We start from the raw sequence: 18,161 nt of genomic DNA on the forward strand, positions 1-18,161 counted from the left end.
AAGACAGACGGAAAGTAACATGTTGGGCGGAAGTCAAGAAGACCACTAAAAAAGAAAACAGTGTCTTCAGGCGGTCAGGAGGACGACAGAGAGAATGAAGGGCGGAAAGACGGCACAACGGAGTGCGGCGCAAGGACGAGAGGCGGGAGGCTGCAAAAAGAAGCGGCAGCGGCGGAGGCGGCGCAGGCGGCGGAGGCAGCGGAGGCGGCGCGGGCGGAGGCGGCGGCGGCGCGGGCGGAGGCGGAGGCGGCAAAAGAAACGGCGGCGGCGGATGCGACGCGGGCGGCGGAGGCGGCGGCGGAGGCGAAGGCGGAGGCGGCGCGGGCGGAGGCGGAGGCGGCAAAAGAAACGGCGGCGGCGGAGGCGGCGCGGGCGGCGGAGGCGGCGGAGGCGGCGGAGGCGGCGCGAGTGGAGGCGGAGGCGGCGACGGAGGCGACGGAGGCGGCGCGAGTGGAGGCGGAGGCGGCGACGGAGGCGGCGGAGGCTGCGCGAGTGGAGGCGGAGGCGGCGGCGGAGGCGGCGCGGGCGGAGGCGGAGGCGGCGAAAGAAAAGGCGGCGGCGGAGGCGGCGCGGGCGGCGGAGGCGACGGAGGCGGCGCGGGCGGAGGCGGCGGCGGCAAACGAAAAGGCGGCGGCGGAGGCGGAGGCGGCGGCGCGGGCGTTAGAGCTGCAGGCGCAGGTGGAGGCGGTACTAGCGGCGACCACGGAGGAGCTGTCGGTGGAGAGGAAGGTGCGCGCTTGCTCAGAGGCGGTCTTGGCGGAGGCGCACGCCGACGTGCAAGAGGAGGAGCGCCTCCGCCGGGAGGAGGAGAGCAAGAGGGCGTTCGAGCGGCGGACGAATATGGCGCTGCGATCTGCGAATGAGGAGCTGCGCGGCAAGGCGTGGGCCTCGCCCGTGCCGCACGCCTGGGCGGACATGTGCAAGATGCTTCACGGGCATGCCCCGTTTCCGTATCGCAGGTGGAATCGCTCGGGGCGATGGTCGAGTCGCTGAACACTCTTGTGGCCGGCCTGTCCAAGACCAGCCGGAACACCAAGCTGTCGCAGCGCGGCCCGGGGATGTAGTTAGACTAGTTTGGTGACGCGTGAAGCGCCAAGTCGAAAAGCTGTGAGTATGAGGGAGGCGACGAGGGAGGGGAGCCAGCTCTGGCCGTGGCGCTTGAGCCCTAAATCCCTTCTCTTCTCCGACCCCGGTATTTCTTTTCTTGATCGGCGCCTCCGGAGAGTCACTTGCGTTTTCTGCAAAATATGCTTATGGCGCAGCGGGTCGCAGGTTGTGGATCTGGTCGGCTGAACGCGTCTTTTGCGTTTTGGCGAGCACGGTCAACGTACACGTTCTTTCTACATGGCGGAGGTGACAGGAGCCGTGTTTGTTTAGGTGGGATCGGTTCGCCGGGTTTCTTTTCTCGGACGGTGTACCCTGTGAGCTGTGTTAGTGCCAGTGCGCGCCAGTCCCGTGCCCAGTGTAAAGAAAGAAAAAACCACACACCAAGAGAGGGATGGCATGGCGCATGCCGGATGGGCCTAGTGCCTAGTAAAGATAGCAAAGAAAGAAAGAAATAAAGGAGACAACCCAAGGTGGGATGGGAGCCTTGTGCCTAGTAAAAGAATGTAAACAACACAAGTCAGTAAAAGAAAGAAAACACGCCGCACGAGGGATGGGAGGAGGACAAGGTGACCCCACCTGCACGAGCAGGATTTTGGAAGGGCGATCAGGGACACAGGGGAACGGGAGGGGGGAGCGCGTAGTGTCATGTGTTGTCAAAATTCTTTCTCACAGACGCCGTGGTTGGCGGTGGTCAACGGCGTGCGACAAAGCAAAATGGTCGAATACATCGGCACCGCTTCAGAGATCCTCCTCCACGCGGAGGCGAAGCAGGCGGCGGCGGCGAGGCGGCTGCGGGAGGCCCGTGACGCGCGCCACGATGCAGAGCTGGAAGCTGGTCAGGCGAAAAAGGACGCTGCACGCAAGGCGGCGTCGATGGAGTACTTCTCGCGAGCGTCGATGGAGCTCGACACATCGTCCGCGGCCGCAACTGTGAAGCGGGCAAAAGATGCGGAGGCAGCGGCTACAGCGGCGAGGGCAAACGAGGAGGCGGCCCGGGCGTTTCTAGCAGAGGCGGAGGTGGAAGCAGCGGAGGCAGTGGAGACCCACGGCTATGCCTTCAGCGTAGCGGCAGAGGCGCGAGCCAGAGCCTCCGAGGAGATAGAGGCGGTGCGCATGGCGCTTGAGGCGGCGCACGCCAAGGCTCTCGACCAGGCGAAGGCGGAGGGCGCCAAGAAATGCGCGGAGCTCGAGGCGTCATTAGCGACGGCAGAGGCGGCACGAGCGGCAGCGGAGACAGCGGCGCAGGCGGCGGCGAAGGAGTCTGTGGCGCAAGCAAAGGAGACGGCGAGGGCGCGCGCTGCCGAGCTCGATGGGGCGATGAGGGAGTCGGCGCAGCTCTCACAGCTGCTGGCGGAGGAGAGGGCGGCGCGGGCGACGGCAGAGGCGGCTAGCGAGGCGGCGGCTGCATCATGCACCGAGGCAACAGCGGCGCGGGCGGAGGCGTCGGCAGCGGCGGAGGTGGCGCGGGTAAGGGCGGAGGCGGCGACGGAGGCGGCGCGGGCGGATGTGGAGGCGGCAAACGAAAAGGCGGCAGCGGCGGGTGCTGCGCGAGTGAAGGCGGAGGCTGCGACGGAGGCGGCGCGGAGGGAGGCGGAGGCGGCGAAAGAAAAGGCGGCGGCGGCAGAGGCGGCGCGAGTGGAGGCGGAGGCGGCGACGGAGGCGGCGCGGACGGATGCGGTGGCGGCGAAAGAAAGGGCAGCAGCGGCGACGGAGGCGGCGCGAGTGGAGGCGGAGGCAGCAAAAGAAAAGGCGGCGGCGGCAGAGGCGGCGCGAGTGGAGGCGGAGGCGGCGACGGAGGCGGCGCGGACGGATGCGGAGGCGGCAAAAGAAAAGGCGGCGGCGGCAGAGGCGGCGCGAGTGGAGGCGGAGGCGGCGACGGAGGCGGCGCGGACGGAGGCGGAGGCGGCAAAGGAAACGGCGGCGGCGGCAGAGGCGGCGCGAGTGGTCGCGGAGGCGGCGACGGAGGCGGCGCGAGTGGAGGCGGAGGCGGCGACGGAGGCGGCGCGGACGGAGGCGGAGGCGGCGAAAGAAAAGGCAGCAGCGGCGACGGAGGCGGCGAAAGAAACGGCGGCGGCGGAGGCGGCGCGGGCGGCGGAGGCGACGGAGGCGGGGCGGACGGCGGCGGCGGCGGCAAACGAAAAGGCGGCAGCGGCAGAGACGAAGGCGGCGCGGAGGGAGGCGGAGGCGGCGACGGAGGCGGCGCGGGCGGAGGCGGCGACGGAGGCGGCGCGGGCGGAGGTGGAGGCGGCGAAAGAAACGGCGGCGGCGGCAGAGGCGGCGCGAGTGGAGGCGGAGGCGGCGACGGAGGCGGCGCGAGTGGAGGCGGAGGCGGCGACGGAGGCGGCGCGGGCGGAGGTGGAGGCGGCGAAGGAAAAGGCGGCGGCGGCAGAGTCGGCGCGAGTGGAGGCGGAGGCGGCGACGGAGGCGGCGCGAGTGGAGGCGGAGGCGGCGACGGAGGCGGCGCAGACGGAGGCGGAGGCAGCAACAGAAAAGGCGGCGGCGGCAGAGGCGGCGCGAGTGGAGGCGGAGGCGGCGACGGAGGCGGCGCGAGTGGAGGCGGAGGCGGCGACAGAGGCGGCGCGAGTGGAGGCGGAGGCGGCAAAAGAAAAGGCGGCAGCGGCAGAGGCGGCTCGAGTGGAGGCGGAGGCGGCGACGGAGGCGGCGCGGGCGGAGGCGGAGGCGGCGAAAGAAAAGGCGGCGGCGGCAGAGGCGGCGCGAGTGGAGGCGGAGGCGGCGACGGAGGCGGCGCGAGTGGAGGCGGAGGCGGCGACGGAGGCGGCGCGAGTTGAGGCGGAGGCGGCAAAAGAAACGGCGGCGACGGAGGCGGCGCGGGCGGCGGAGGCGGCGACGGAGGCGCGGGCGCGGGCGGAGGCGGCAAAAGAAAAGGCGGCAGCGGCAGAGGCGGCGCGAGTGGAGGCGGAGGCGGCGGCGGAGGCGGCGCGGGCGGAGGCGGAGGCAGCAAAAGCAACGGCGGCGACCGAGGCGGCGGAGGCGCGGGCGGCGACGGAGGCGGCGCGGGCGGCGGCGGCGGCGGCAAACGAAAAGGCGGCGGCGGAGGCGGAGGCGGCGGCGCGGGCGTTGGAGCTGCAGGCGCAGGTGGAGGCGGTACTAGCGGCGACCACGGAGGAGCTGTCGGTGGAGAGGAAGGTGCGCGCTTGTTCAGAGGCGGTCCTGGCGGAGGCGCACGCCGACGCGCAAGAGGAGGAGATCAAGGCGGTGCAGCTGCAGGCCAAGAACATGCTGTTCGCTAGCATCAACCAGGAGCTGCGTGGCAAGGTGCGGACCTGGCCCGTGCCCGGGTCTCGCCCCACACCAGTAGAGCGAGTGCGCGCCCGTACTTGACGCACGCATCCCGTCCCATCGCAGGTGGAATCGCTTGAGGCGATGGTCGAGTCACTGAACAAGATGGTGGCCTCCCCTTCCAAGGCCGGCCGCAAGTGGCGTTGATGCGATTCTGGACGAGATGTGGAAAGCATTATCGGCCCTCAGAGATGAACCCGCAGGCGGAGAGATGTCGCCGAGGGTCGGGAGTCGTGGGTCCGCAGAGACGTCCGGAAGCCGTGAGTCGAGCAGGGAGACGTCCGGGAGCCAGTGAGCAGAGGCTGGGTCCTCCCTGGTTGTTGTAAAGTTTGCTGCGCGAGAGCTCCGACCTGGCCAGGTCGTCAAACTGACCCTAGGAGTAGCACATGACAGGGACTCGCACAGTAGGTGCTAGCTGCTAGACTGATGACTCCCCTCGACCCGAACCTGTCAAGTCGTTATACTCTAACCTGCTCAAGTGGACTGTGACGACTGACGTGTGAGCCACCGCTGCGCCCAGGGCACTAAAATTCTTTTTGGATTTTCCTCTTTTCACATTGGACATTGGTCATTGCTCGCGCGCCCCGTCACGCACCGAGCGACGGCCCCCCACTCTGGCGCCTTGGTCCATCTACTTCATGTGACTTGATTAAGTACCAAGTCAGCCTAGCCAAGTCAGCCTAGCCAAGTCAGCCGGCGATCGGGATCGCCGTCGGCGTCGCGCCGACAAGGGCGGTCATCTTCGAGACAGACCATTTGGGACCGGGTCCTATGACCACCGAATACCCCCCAAGCCTTGGCGAGCCGACGACCTTCCCGAACCACGCCTTCTCCAAGCCGACCGAGTCCGTAAAATCGGCGCCCGACACGTTTGCGTGGTCGAATCTCGCGTCGGTGACGGTGGCGGCACGAAAGGTCGTGTTCTGCAGCTCGGCGTACTTCAGGTCCGCGAGGCCGAGGTAGGCGCTGCCAAAGTCCACACCTACGCCTCGGCGGATCGTGCGTGACCTCTGCCGGTCTCGGCCCATCTGACGGCGCGGCGAGACGGCAACGCCTTGCGCACTGACGCCGATGAGGCGTACCCCCGAGAGGAAGGCCCCGCGGAAGGAGCTGTTGTGGATGGCGGCGCCAGAGAGGTCGCACGGGCCGGCCAGGTTTGCCTGCTCACAGCGGGCGAACGGTGAGCGCCCTCCTCCTCCTCCCGCTCGCTGCGCCGTCGTCGTCTCGACCCCGACAAAGGACGTGTGAGTGATGGTCGAGTTTTGCATCCTCGCGTCGACCAGCTTGGTGCCGCTCATGTCGGTGCCCACGAACGACGACCCCATCAGCCGCATGTCCTCCATCGCCTGTCCACGCCTGCACGCGTGAAGAGCCGCCGTTCACAGCAGCCGCTCGGCCGCGCGCAGCCTCAGCGCGCCGTCTCGCGCAGGTTCGTCCCAACCCAAGACGAGTGCGTGAGGAAGGAGTCTGTGATCTGCGCGCCGCGGAGGTCCGCCTTGTCAAAGATGGCGCCGACGCCCTTCACGACGAACTTGAGCGTCACGCCTTTCATCCTCGCGCCTCCAAAGTCGGCTCGCGTGAGGTCGGAGCCGGTGAAGTCCGCCTACTCGCAGCAGCAAGCGAGCAGCCTTCTTCCGAAGGGAGGGGCGCGGGAGGTCGGAGTGGAGTGAGTGAGAGGTACGCGCCTTCTCGAGGCTGGCGCCGACGAGCGAGGCGCCGCTAAGGTTGGCCGAGATGAAGTTGGCCTCCCCCAGGAGGGCGCCGTCGAGTTTGGCGCCGCTTAGGTCGACACCGGTGAAGGTGGAGAGGCGCAGGTCGAGCCCGCGCAGGTCTGCTCGCCGCAGGTGCAGCTCCGGCGAGCCCACGCAACGCGAGAAGTCGGATCCGGCGCCCTGCACGTACTGCAGGCAGATGAGCGGCGGAGGGGAAGGCGGCGGGGAAGGCGGCGGAGACGGCGGCAGCACGGGCGGCAGGGGTGGCGGCGGAGGCTGCTGGGGGGACGGCGAGCGCGGAGGCGACGGACTCGGTGCCACGGGCGGGCGGAGAGGAGGCGGCTGGGGTGGGGGACTCAGCGGCATAGGCTGGGCTGGCGGCACCGGGGGCGGCGGCGTCGGCGGCTCGAACGGGACTGTGAAGGAGACGGCTCTGAACTGGCCTGGGCGAGACCAGCCACGGCTCTGCGTGAGCGCGTCGTTTGGCTGCGGGAAGGTGATGACCTGCCCGAGGCCGGTCCACGTGGCTCCGTTCCAGCCATCGCCGTAGGAGTCGCGCATGAGGAGCTCGCACCCCGCGCCGGGGGAGGCAATGGCGGTGAAGCTGCGCGCCTCGCTCGAGCCTCCCGACTCCATCTTTGCGACCTCCTTGCCGCTGCAGAGGAGGATCCAGCTCCGCTCGCCCCCGTCCGGCGCGTGACTCACCCGTATCTCGTACGCGGCAGATGGCCCCTTCGGTAAGGGCGGAGGCGGCGGCGAGGGCGGCGCATACGGGTTCGAGGGGATCGACGGCGGCGGTGAGGGGAGCGGAGAGGGTGACGGAGAGGGGGGCGGCAGCGGCGAGGGGGGCAGTGAGGGGGGCGGCGAGGACGGCGGGGACGGCGGGGCGGAAGGCGGTGGCGGCGGAGTCGGCGGCGGCGACGGCGGTGGGGAAGGCGGGGTCGGAGGCAGCGGCGGCGGAGTCGGCGGCGGCGACGGCGGCGGCAGCGGCGGCAGCGACGGCCCCGGAGACGGCGGAGCCGGGGGCGGGAGAGGTACTGGAGGGCCGGGCATGTAGGCGACGGCTAGGATCGGGTAGCGGCCTACACTCGGACAGTGTCGAGCTCAGGGTCTCGCCGCCACTCCTCTCGGCTCCATCTCGGCGAATCTCGCCGGAGGCGACCCCCGCGGCGCTGGCGCTCGGGATGAGGGTTGGCTGGAGGGGTCTGCAGGCCACGGACGAGCTGGCCGGGTCGCAGTAGTTGGGGCGGATGCGGCAGGCGGCGTGGCCCGACGGGAGCACGTGCGAGATCGCCTCCCTGTGCAGCTCGCCTGCGCGGGGGACAGACGGGCGGAGAGCGTGACGAGAGGAGAGCACGAGGAAGGGACCTGTGCATCGCACGCCGGGCCGCACACAGAGCTGCCGCATCTAGTGCAGCTCGCAATGCTTGTACTTCCCAAAGACGAACTGGATCGCGACGCAGTCCGGCGCGAGGTCGCACCGTGCCTGGGAGAGCGAGGGCGCGGAGGCGGGTGTCTGCTCACGAGTATGTGAGAGCGACCCGCGATCCTAGAAGGGCAGGAGCCCCACGGACCTGGCACGTGAACTCGCCGACGTTCCACAACTCCTCGAAGGAGCCGGTGTTCCCGCCGGCCGTGCGACAGACGCCCCGCTTGCCTCCGGCGAGCGGCCAAAGAGGAGGTTGGGGTGGAGGACGTTCGGGCGCGAGGCCGCTCGTTGAGCTCGAGCTCGGGGCGGCGGCGGCGGGCGCGTTGGCGAACGGGTTGAAGCGGCTCGCCCAGGTCCGGAACGCTGAGGACATCGCACCACACACAGGGAATCCCAGTTGGTCTTCGTTCGTTTTACTCCATTACAGCGTCTGGACAGTTCTTTTTCCTCTCCGTCTTTTCTACTTCGCACTATCCTCTACCCTACCGTACCAAAGTCTGTGCAGGTGTGAACAGCAGCAGCTCCTGACCACAGCGCCGCAGGCGCCTGTTGATAGGTCCAGGTGATAGCCCTGTGGATAGGCAATGCATACGCCTAGTTTGGCCTCAGCATCGCCCGACCGCGTCCCGGTGCTCTGCCATCGGATCTGCGACGCCGCCGCACCGCGCCGCGGCCGGGGGCCCGCCGGAGGACGAGGATGGCCGTGACAGACCGGGACGAGCTCTGTGTGTGGGAGGTGAAGTGTTGTGTTTTTGTAGAGACTAGAGTCTTACAACAAAACTCCCTCGCACAACACTGGGCACGGGACTGGCGCGCACTGGCACTAACACAGGTACACCAGAGACTAGAGAGTGAACTAACCATCTACCTCTGCACAATATCTCTCAATCTAGCTAAGCCAGGGGAGGCGATGTGCCGGGGCCGCACAGCAGCTTGATGGTGCTTCCCGGACGGGCGGGCCAGAGGAGGAAGGAAAATGGAGGACAACGCACAAACAAACGCGACCGACACCCGCTCTGTGTCGACTTTTACATGTAACTTCAAAGCAAATGCAGTCGCACGCGCCGCGCCGCGGCGCGTGCGATTGTCAGGCGCGGATCCGTCAGTTAGTCGTGTCCACGCCGGGAAGGTGTCCTTCACAACCTGCCCAGATAAAAGAAAGAGAGAAAACGGACAACCTAAAGCCAGATTTAGCCACGACTGCCGTGCCGGAGCTTTTTTTCGCCTCGGCTTCATGCTCGCGCCCCCAGCTCTTCACAACGAACCCACCACCACAGAAACTCTATAACAAAATCGCGCTCTACATCGCTCTACAACGCAGGCGCTTCGTCCCGCGGCGGATGTAGAGCTCTACAGCACTCCAGAGCGCTCTACATCTCTACAACTCTACAGCGCTCTACACTCTACATACATCCTCTACACCCCCCCTCACAGGACGTCCGCCGCGCCGCCGCGGTGCTCACGTGCGGACCGCCGTGAAGTGAGTTCTTTGACTAATGTCACACAACATGTTGGGAGACTGATGGGTCAAAAGCATAGATCGTCAATCGAAGCGTCGCGCCTTTGCCCAGCTCTTCACAACGAACCTGGACGTTGTGAAGAGCCGCGCCGACTCGTCGTTCCTGGTTTTCGCCTCGCTTCATGCTCGCGCACAGCCGACGCTCGTTCGCATCCCTCGCCTCGCTCCTGGCCGCGCTTCCGCCGCAGCGATCGCGTGCGACGGGCTTGGAGGAGGTCCGCAAGGCGGCGTCGCTGCTGCCAGGCTACGGCCCGCCGGACATCGCCTTCCCGCCGCCGTTCAGAGGGCGCTGGAGGGTCACGCGGCAGGTCGTGGACGTGCAGACGCCGCTCGGGGAGACCGCGGCGCCGCGGGAGGCGCTGAGGCAGGCTCGCGACAGCCTTGTCGCGCCGCCAGTGACGTTTGAACAGCGGTTCGTGCAGGACTCGGAGAGGGCGGTGATCGCCGACCGCTCCTTCAACGCGGAGCGGCGCACCGCGGCCATCTCTGGGACCGCGCTTGCCGACCTCGAGGCGCGGTGGGAGCCGTCGAACCCGAATGTGCTCACGCTGGCTCGCGTGAGCACATCGAGCCTCGTAGAGACAAAGGTGACGAAGCGCAGCTTTGAGGCGCCGCTCGCACACCGAGGCCAAACGCCGAGCTCATCGCAACCGCAAAGCTGTGAGCAGGCCCCCTTCGACGGCGCCTTTGGCACGAGCGAGTACGCGCGTATCGCGGACGCGGGCTCGTCGGGCGTGCTCTCTTCGGTGCCGCCAACCCGCACGTCAGTCCTCTCTCCATCTCGGACAGTCTCGGGCCTCTGGCAACCTCGCGTCGTAGGTGCCGACGATCCTCGCTGCGCGCGTGCAGGCACGTGGGCAGATCATCCTGAGATGGTCCGAGATGGCCGGAGATCGCCCGAGATGGCACGAGTGCGGTGTCAGGCGAAGTACAAGTGGGAGCCGGCGGGCGAGCCAGGCGCGGTGGCGCGGATCGAGGGGCTCGAGATCACGTCGACCTTCGACCCGACGCAGACGGGCTTCGCGGACCTGAGCGGCGCGACCCCCGTGCTCGTGACCAAGGCGCGGCTGCGCTTCGAGAGAGAGTGACACGCGCAGTAACGTACTCTAGTCAACACGGCGGCCACGCTGCACGCACTGTCTAGTGTGTCTCCGTGTTATGTACGGCGTTCAGAATCAGATGGCTTCGCATGTGATTTTCAGCGGCTCGCATCACCACACGCTACGTAGAGTATAAGTATTGACTGGGCCGCGCGACCCCCGCGTCTCGGCGCGTCGTCTGGGCGTGAGGCTGAGGCGTGAGGGTGCGTGTGCTGCGACCTGCGTGTGCGTCCCACGCATGACGCTCGAGATCTGTGGACTGTGCCGAGACTGCCCCCCCCGGGGGCGGCCGGCGCCCTACCCCTACCTAGCCGTCTGTAGCTCGTATTAGCTGCCGCCTTTCCCCCCCCTGTGATCTTACGCTTTTTTTAGAAGTAGAGCGCTCGACTGACTCTGCGCTCTGAGTGTAGCGTAGACAAGAGATCTCTCGCTCTCCCCTCTCTGGCTAGTGCCATTTCACTCTGACACGCTAATCTTGAAAACGTCTCCAACGGAGCTCCGTGTTGCTTCCAGCGCCCTCCCCCGCGCTCCCTGCGGCCATGGCCGATGCTCCTAGGAAGAGAGGTCATCTGGCTACCGCGAGAGCGACCCAACTCGTCGACATCGTCCGATGATGGTGCCGCAAAGTCAGCCTTCGGAGGCTATCGTGGGGTCGAGCCGGCAGTAGCCGTGACATGTGGTTCCACCACCCCTCGCAGGCTTTGCCTCTGACCGCCACCGTTCCCAGGCTGCCTAATGGGATGGAAAGGAAGGCTCGGCGAGCGTTGCTCGACCTCGTCGTGGCAACCTGTACGGCAGCGCTGGTAGGCGCGATGAGCGTCGTGCCACCTGACCCGAGACGGGTCGCAGGCGTCGTACCGAGCGCGTCGAGACCGTGTCCTGATGTGATCTGCACGGGTGAGTCACGTCGGCGTCAAAGGAGCGACGTGCGACCTGTCAGAGCTTGATCTCCGATCTCAGCGGCGTCGAGTCGTCTCCGGCGCGCGACCAAGGTACATCCCCAGGACACGCAGAGGCAGCTGCGACCCCGCCGAGTGGACGGTTGCACACCGCGCCACCTGCTGTGTGCAACCGTCTATACTCGGCGAGGTCGCAGCTGCCTCTGGAAGGCACCGACATCTACCTTTTTGCGCAAATGGTCAAATCAAGGTTTTGTAACGCGAGCTGTGCCACAGTAAAATGGCACTATAGCCTCTCTGCGTCTCTGGCCTCTTTTCTCTGGACTCTCAAACTCCGGCTGGGTCGGTCTGGCGCGGTGGCGAGCTCCGGCACTGTGCAGGGCACTTGCGACGTGCGGACACTTCCTCCAGGAAGTCGGAAATGACACCTTGCTCTCTCCTCTCTGCACTCTTTCCCAGGGACAAAATTGTACAAAAATGATTAAAATGATCCCACGCACAGCGCACCGCACCCTTATTGCCCTGTACCCTAAACGTGCTACATCTCGGTGACGACGCCTGCGCCCCTCCCCCCCTCCCCCTCTTGCGTCGGCCGGGCACGTGCCAAGGTCTCAAATGAAGAAGGCCTTGTCGCTCTGCGAGACGGGGTACGGCGCTGTCCTGGTGGGGACACTGGGCACCGCTTCCCGCCTCGCCGCCGCTTCCCGCCTCGCCGCCGCTTCCCGCCTCGCCGCCGCTTCCCGCCTCGCCGCCGCCACCGCCATGAACGGTCGGGCTTTCGGCGGATCGGCCTTCGCGCCGGCGTCGCGCCCAAGCATCTTGTTGCTCTCCGAGACGGGGTACGGTGATAGCGGCGCTGTCCTGGTGGGGACGCCGTGCTCGCCGTGGTGTGGTCGGGCTTTCGGCAGATCGACCTTCGTGCTGGCTTCGCGGGGCGGGCTGGGAGTCCGGAAGCCGCCCTCGTCCCTCATCCGGACGTGCGAGAGCCCCTTCGGCTGCCCGGAGCGCACGCGGTAAATGAGGCAGGAGCAGGCGAGGCCGAAGCTGAGGCACAGAACCAGAAAGCCCCCGACGAATGCGGCCACAACCAGCACGGGCTGGTCGACTTGGAACTGCCACGACCCCACCCGAAAGCGTTGGCCGTCGTCCTCGATTCCGCCCACACCGCTGGCCCGGAGCCGCTGCCGCAGCGCGTCGTCGGCGACCTCTGCTCCCTGTAACACGTTGCGCCATGCTGCGGTGAGAGGCACTTCTGCGGTCTGACCCAAAGGAGACGAAGGCGGTGGTGGCGTCGCCAAGGGAGATGGAAACGGAGGCGGTGGCGGGAGCGGCGGAGGAGGAGGCGGGAGCGGCAGAGGCAGCGGCGGGAGCGGCGGAGGAGTCGGCGGGAGCGGCAGAGGCAGCGGCGGGAGCGGCGGAGGAGTCGGCGGGAGCGGCAGAGGCGGCGGCGGGAGCGGCGGAGGCGGCGGTGGGAGCGGCGGAGGCGGCGGCGGGAGTGGCGGAGGCGGCGGTGTGGGCGCCGACGGAGGCGGAGGCGAAGACGGAAGGGGCGACGCGGGTGGCATGGGCGGCGCGGGTGGCACGGGTGGTGGCGGCATGGGCGGCGGCGGGCGTGAGCCGAGCCAGGAAGGAGGGTGTGTCGCTCTGTACGCCATCGGCGCTGGCGGGGGCGACGGCGAGATCCAGTAGGCCACGAGATGACGTCGCGTCTCTGTGATGACGGGTGGTTGCGCGGCGAACACGGTCTCGGTTGGGTTGGGCGGCAGGAGAGGTGGCATATATCGATCACACGGAAGGTGAGCGCGTCGGCGGCTTGGTCGGGCGGGCTCGTAAAGATTGATGACAAGTTTGATTACACGCCGTTCACGAAGTCGACATATTTGGCAAATTGGCAGCGAAGATGTGTGCAAGTCAGTGCGGTCGGCCAGCGGTGGAACCCGTCTCCCAGTGTGGCCAATACCTTCTCGCGCTGAAGGGCAACATTTTCGTCGCCATACCTTGAGGGAGGTTCGAGGAGGGAGGGTCCTGGGTCCAGAGGATGTTCAGAGTGTGGAGCACTTGTAGCAGCTGTAGAGATGTAGTCGTAGAGCGCTGTGGAGCGCTACAATGCTCTGACTGACGTGAGCTATGTGAGCTCACTCAATTCCTCTTTACTATCTCTTAAGGTTCTTCGGGCCAGTTGGGGGGGGCAAACCCTGCCCGGCCCCTAGGACCCCAGGTAAGGCCCAGGTGTGGCCTAGGGCATCAGAAGGGACCAAGAGGAGTCCAGTCTGAGCCATAGAGCCCATGCCTTCGCCCCCGAAGGTCGCGTTCAAATGCCCGGAACGGACGTCACAGTGGTGTCCGGCCGGCGCGATCACCGAGCTGTGACGCTCAGGGAAGGCAAGCCCGATGAGGTGCTGGTTTCTTTGGCCAGGGCTGGCCTTCCCCCCAGGCTGGATCAGCTGAGCAAGGTTTGGGGAGAATCCTATATTGGGATCTTCAGATATTTTGACGGATGACCGAAATCACCCCGTTTTTGCCCATTTTCCTGGGGTCCTAGGGGCCGGGCAGGGTTTGCCCCCCTAAAGGGGCCCGAAGAACCTTAACCAGTACACCCTCCCTCAACGAGTCCGCGACCGCGCTCCTCTCCTACGCCGCCGGCTGCGGCGTCTCTCAATGAGAAAAGAAAGTCGCGGCCGCCCACAAGCTATAGGGCTGTGGCTGGGGGGAGGACAGACACGTCCCCACCTTTTGCTGAGTAAGAAAGAAAGTAAACGGACGTGCTGCATCCCAGGCTAGGGCTGGGACGAGGACAGACGTCCCCACCTTTGCAGGATTTTGCAAGGGTGAGGGGGAAGGGCGCATCGCGCACGCGGGAGAGGGGGCAGCTGACTACACGCCACACGCGACAAGGGGTCCCATCTTTTCTAGCAAAGAAAGATAACGGTCACGCCAAACGAGGGATGGGAGAGGGCCCCCATCTTGCAGAGCAAGGAAGATAGAGTGTATGTAGATAGAGTGGGGAACGCAACGCGACACGGAGGGGGGCTGGGCAGGGTTCACCCACACGACAGGGTCCCAGGGAGCTCCCTCGCGTAGGACAGGTTGCACCCGGCGGCACGGGGGCAGGGCGCGGGCCTCCCCCTGTTGCGACGCGCACTGCGGGTGAACATTCCTTCGTACCAGGCTAGGATTGAGAGCAGCTCGCTCTCAATCCTAGAAGTCGAAGGATTGTGAGCAGCACTCCTCGCAATCGTAGCATCTCTCTGCGATTGTGAGCCCTTACGCTCGGAGCGGCCGCACTCTGCTCGCTACCCCCCCTGCACAACTAAGCTCATGGCCGACCCCCCCCCCCCAGCAGCAGCGCTCTGCTGCTGGGGGGGTCCGGACCCCCCCCCCACAGGAGCGCTCTGCCTGTGGGGGGTGCTGGCATCTCTGTACAGACAGCAGCTGTAAGTAGCATGCGTTCCAGTGGCGAGAATTTATAGTCGGCATCAAAATCAGTGGTCTCACCGGCGGGCCCTCCTACTGCCAACCGGGAGGTGCGGGGCACGCCAGCCTCTCTTCTACGCCTCTCGTGCCTCGCGGCTCCTCTGCTTCAAGGAGGGAAGATACGGCTCTCGCAGCCCATCGTACGCCGTGGCACAGCGGGGAGCACAGCGGGCTGTACAAGATATTGTTCCCTATCTTCGCATGCTCGTCGTTGGTGATATCCGCGCGAGGTCATACGCCACAGGCCAGCAATCACTCGGTGATGAGACTACTGATGGAGGCGCGACGCTCTTTGGGCTCGAAGGCGCGGCGAACACAACCGCCTCGAGCGTACGAGTACCGCTTAAACACGAACCGAGGGCGGAGAGGGGGGGGCGGCGGCGAGGAGGCGGGAGAGCTGGGTCCAGTGCGCTCTGCTGCTGGGGGGGTCGGGACCCCCCCCCCCAGCAGGAGCGCTCTGCTGCTGGGGGGGTCAGACCAGCAGCAGGGATGAGCTTAGTTGTGCAGGGGGGGTAGCGAGCAGAGTGCGGCCGCTCTCGCAATCCTACATCTTCTAGGACTATGAGCAGCTCCGCTCACAATGTGACTGGTGACGCCCACGACTACTACCAGCGCGCTCACAATCCGAGCAAAGTCTAGGAATGCGAGCAGTAGCGCTCGCAATCCTAGCAACATGCCTCCGCTTGCGAGCAGGAGCGCTCGCAATCCTACATCTTGTAGGACTATGAGCGGCTGCGCTCACAATCGTACCAAAGATCCAAGGACTGCTAGCAGCGCACAGAGGGCGCTCCCAATCGCTCCAGCCACGAGCGCTTGTGAGTGAGCGCGCCGGGTGGGTCTCCTCACAATCCAAACAGTGATGATCGCACCCATTGTGAGGGGCCCGCTCGCAATCCTCGAAGGGGTGTGGGCGGTGTCGCTCGTAATCGGCGAAAGTTCTAGGATTGCGAGCGCTCCTGCTCGCAAGCGGAGGCATGTTGCTAGGATTGTGAGCTAAGCTGCTCGCAACCCTAGAGTTTGCTCGGATTGTGAGCGCGCTGGTAGTAGTCGTGGGCGTCACCAGTCATCACATTGGATCATTGTGAGCGGAGCTGCTCATAGTCCTAGAAGATGTAGGATTGCGAGCGTAAGGGCTCACAATCGCAGAGAGATGCTACGATTGCGAGGAGTGCTGCTCACAATCCTTCGACTCCTAGGATTGAGAGCAGCGCTGCTCTCAATCTTAGCCTGGTACAAAAGAAGGCGCACCGCGTTTCTCCCGACTTGATGGGCAAGAACACGTACGACCTCAAGGACTACGTCAAGGCCAAGTTCCCCACGGTCGACTACGTGGACCTCGTCTTCCCCGGCCCGGCGCCCGGAGGGCCCGAAGAGCATCATCAAGACAGCCTGGGTGCTTCCCATCGCCGCCCAAACCGCCTCGACTGGCACCCTCGCCGACTTCCTCCGCACGCCTCGGCGCGACGGTCACCGAGGTGGATCTCGACGCGGAGGACGGCGACAGCGACGAGGAGGACAAGCAAGACGGCAACGCGCTCGTCGACGACGAGCGAGGCTGAGGAGGAGGAGAAGTGCGGACCGCCGTGAAGCGAGAGTTCTTTGACTAATGTCGCACATGTTGGGAGACTGATGGGTCAAAAGCAGATCGTCAATCGACGTCGCGCCTTTGGCACATTAAATTCTTGGGGCGCGCGGCCCAGTCTTCACAACGATCTGGTCTCCCGACTTCGAGCCGCGACTCGTCGTTTGCGGCGCCTGAAACCGCGGCTAGGAGCCATGCAGTCCCTCATGCAGAGCATGGAGCACGCATCCGCAGAGCAGCGGACAGGTGCACCAAGCCGCCTCTCTGTCACGCGCTGCCGTCGCTGCCACTGCCGTCACCGCCGCTGCACTGCAGTGCCCGCCATGCGCTCACCGTTGCGCACCCCGTCGCCGCAGAGATGCTCGAGCGGCTGGAGGAGATGCAGCTCAAAGACACGCTCCGCATGTTCAACGGCCTCGTCGAGCGCTGCTTCTCGGAGTGCGTCACCGGCTTCCGATCCAAGGCGCTGACGGCGCCCGAGGAGAAGTGCGTGACGACATGTGCAAACAAGTACCTGAAACACTCGGTGGGCCTCCCCTTCGCGCGTGCAGCCCACCGCTGCCCACGGAGCCCGCCAACCTGATACTCCCCTCCCGCACCCTCCCGCTTTGATGACCGCCTCCCTGCACGCACGCAGGGGCGAGTCGGCCAGCGGTTTGGCGAGCTGTCGGCGCAGCAGAATGAAGCGGCAGCGCAGCAAGGGTAGCCGCCCGCCTCTCTCTCTCTCTCCCTCTCCTTCTCTCGCTCTCTCCCACGCGGCACTTATCATATAAACGCGGCGGCCGACTGTTGTGGGTCCCGCCTGGGGCTAACGGTACGCACGGTGGTGGTGTGCACAAACGTGTTCGGTTCACCATTTCCACTTCGCGAACCTTTTTATTACCGCCGCTTGCTGCAGTAGACTGTCTCTCTCCCCCAGGAGCTGATGAGTCTGCCTCACCGCAGAGTCGCTCTCAGCGTCACAGAGAGCGTATACGTCCCGGGTACGGCGCGCGGCAGTGTTCGACCGGGGGGGCTCTACGCGCGCTCTATAAAAAAACCTCTCTTATACCAGTTAAAGACTTTTACGTCGCAGCTACCTGTGCACCTGTGACCTAACCCGTAACTGTGTACTCACTTCCGCTAGCGCGACACGTTTTGACTCTTCTCTTTTGTGTGTGAGCAGTGAGCCGGACACAGTCACGAGACAAACGACGACGAAACGGAGTTGGAGGAGACATCAGACAACACCCACAACACGCAGGGCAGCTTGAACAGAGGCGTCACCACGCCTCGTCCGTGCGCACCCCGTGCGAGCGCCCCTGTCCCTTCCACCGCGTGGGCAGGTCGGCCTCGTGCGAGCGGGCTTTCGGAAATCGCTTCAGCTTTGCGCCCACCCAATTCAAAACCTTGGCGAGTCGCATGCCAGGCAGGAAGCCGCCGACCGTCTTTGTGATTGCGAAGAAGCCGCCGAACTCGCCCGTCGTGCCCTGCCGCCGATCGACGATGTAGCCCCCCGTGTACCGCGTGACGAGCCCCTCCTCGTCGAAGGTCACGCTGACACACTGCGGCCCGACGTCCAGTGCTGCGCCGGAAGGAGGGAAACTCATCCCTGTCCCGGACTGCTGCGTGCCAGAATGCGTCCCCGAGAGCCGCAGGATGGCCCAGAATCGGTTGGGCTCGGTCGGATCCTGTGTGAAGTCGGAGAGCGACATCTTCATGTCAGGGAAACCATCCCAGACGGCGAAGAGGCCCACGGTCCCCAGGAAGTCTTGCTTGTTGAGCGGGCCCACGATCGGGCCGAACCAGACAAAGTCGTCGCTGAGCATCTCCGGCTTGGCAGGCTGGTGGAAGCCGTCGTTCAGAACGAACTCACGCGCCAGCCTCTTCAGCTCGGCGGTCTTTTCCAGCTCGGCGGGGCCGGCGGCCGAAAGCACCGTCCGGCAGCGCAGAGCGGCGGCGGTGGCAGAGCGTGGCACAGTGGGCGCTGTGCTCCGAAAGAGCGCCGATGTGATCGCTGGTGTGGTGACGATTAGCGCGATGAGGGGACCTGGGCCCAT

At 65.9% G+C, this 18,161-nt stretch overlaps 7 protein-coding genes across 7 annotated transcripts in view; 4 read left to right on the forward strand and 3 right to left on the reverse strand.

Annotated features, from left to right (window-relative positions):
- Positions 1 to 1,064, forward strand: part of EMIHUDRAFT_212369 (hypothetical protein) — a gene marked incomplete at both ends in the record, with an annotated part of 6,356 nt that extends 5,292 nt beyond the window's left edge. Inside the window, 2 exons of the mRNA XM_005766217.1 lie at positions 673 to 894; positions 960 to 1,064. Of these exons, the coding sequence (XP_005766274.1) occupies positions 673 to 894; positions 960 to 1,064 (327 nt within the window). The remainder of the gene's footprint in view (positions 1 to 672; positions 895 to 959) is intronic.
- A 757-nt stretch (positions 1,065 to 1,821) lies between these two features.
- EMIHUDRAFT_103691 (hypothetical protein) lies at positions 1,822 to 4,554 on the forward strand (the record flags this gene model as incomplete). Its single annotated transcript, XM_005766218.1, has 2 exons — positions 1,822 to 4,383; positions 4,474 to 4,554. The coding sequence occupies 2 exons, from the start codon at positions 1,822 to 1,824 to the stop codon at positions 4,552 to 4,554; spliced, it is 2,643 nt and encodes an 880-aa protein (XP_005766275.1).
- A 386-nt stretch (positions 4,555 to 4,940) lies between these two features.
- EMIHUDRAFT_451916 (hypothetical protein) lies at positions 4,941 to 7,921 on the reverse strand (the record flags this gene model as incomplete). Its single annotated transcript, XM_005766219.1, has 9 exons — positions 4,941 to 5,389; positions 5,462 to 5,567; positions 5,637 to 5,753; positions 5,849 to 6,010; positions 6,114 to 6,299; positions 6,537 to 6,830; positions 7,336 to 7,430; positions 7,715 to 7,776; positions 7,881 to 7,921. The coding sequence occupies 9 exons, from the start codon at positions 7,919 to 7,921 to the stop codon at positions 5,097 to 5,099; spliced, it is 1,356 nt and encodes a 451-aa protein (XP_005766276.1). The 3' UTR covers positions 4,941 to 5,096.
- A 1,268-nt stretch (positions 7,922 to 9,189) lies between these two features.
- Positions 9,190 to 10,262, forward strand: EMIHUDRAFT_451917 (hypothetical protein; the record flags this gene model as incomplete). Its single annotated transcript, XM_005766220.1, has 4 exons — positions 9,190 to 9,654; positions 9,736 to 9,813; positions 9,887 to 9,916; positions 9,991 to 10,262. 4 exons carry the CDS (start codon positions 9,190 to 9,192, stop codon positions 10,153 to 10,155), a joined length of 738 nt encoding a protein of 245 aa, XP_005766277.1. The 3' UTR covers positions 10,156 to 10,262.
- A 1,415-nt stretch (positions 10,263 to 11,677) lies between these two features.
- On the reverse strand, positions 11,678 to 12,844 carry EMIHUDRAFT_212373 (hypothetical protein; the record flags this gene model as incomplete). Its single annotated transcript, XM_005766221.1, has 3 exons — positions 11,678 to 11,726; positions 11,835 to 12,280; positions 12,809 to 12,844. The coding sequence occupies 3 exons, from the start codon at positions 12,842 to 12,844 to the stop codon at positions 11,678 to 11,680; spliced, it is 531 nt and encodes a 176-aa protein (XP_005766278.1).
- Positions 12,845 to 16,316: 3,472 nt separating this feature from the next.
- On the forward strand, positions 16,317 to 16,828 carry EMIHUDRAFT_212375 (mitochondrial import inner membrane translocase Tim10; the record flags this gene model as incomplete). Its single annotated transcript, XM_005766222.1, has 3 exons — positions 16,317 to 16,368; positions 16,479 to 16,648; positions 16,760 to 16,828. 3 exons carry the CDS (start codon positions 16,317 to 16,319, stop codon positions 16,826 to 16,828), a joined length of 291 nt encoding a protein of 96 aa, XP_005766279.1.
- Positions 16,829 to 17,384: 556 nt separating this feature from the next.
- EMIHUDRAFT_212376 (hypothetical protein) lies at positions 17,385 to 18,161 on the reverse strand (the record flags this gene model as incomplete). The annotated part of the gene is made up of 1 exon (XM_005766223.1): positions 17,385 to 18,161. The coding sequence occupies one exon, from the start codon at positions 18,159 to 18,161 to the stop codon at positions 17,385 to 17,387; it is 777 nt and encodes a 258-aa protein (XP_005766280.1).

The sequence above is a fragment of the Emiliania huxleyi genome (genome assembly GCF_000372725.1).
Source record: "Emiliania huxleyi CCMP1516 unplaced genomic scaffold EMIHUscaffold_52, whole genome shotgun sequence".
NCBI lineage: Eukaryota > Haptophyta > Isochrysidales > Noelaerhabdaceae > Emiliania > Emiliania huxleyi.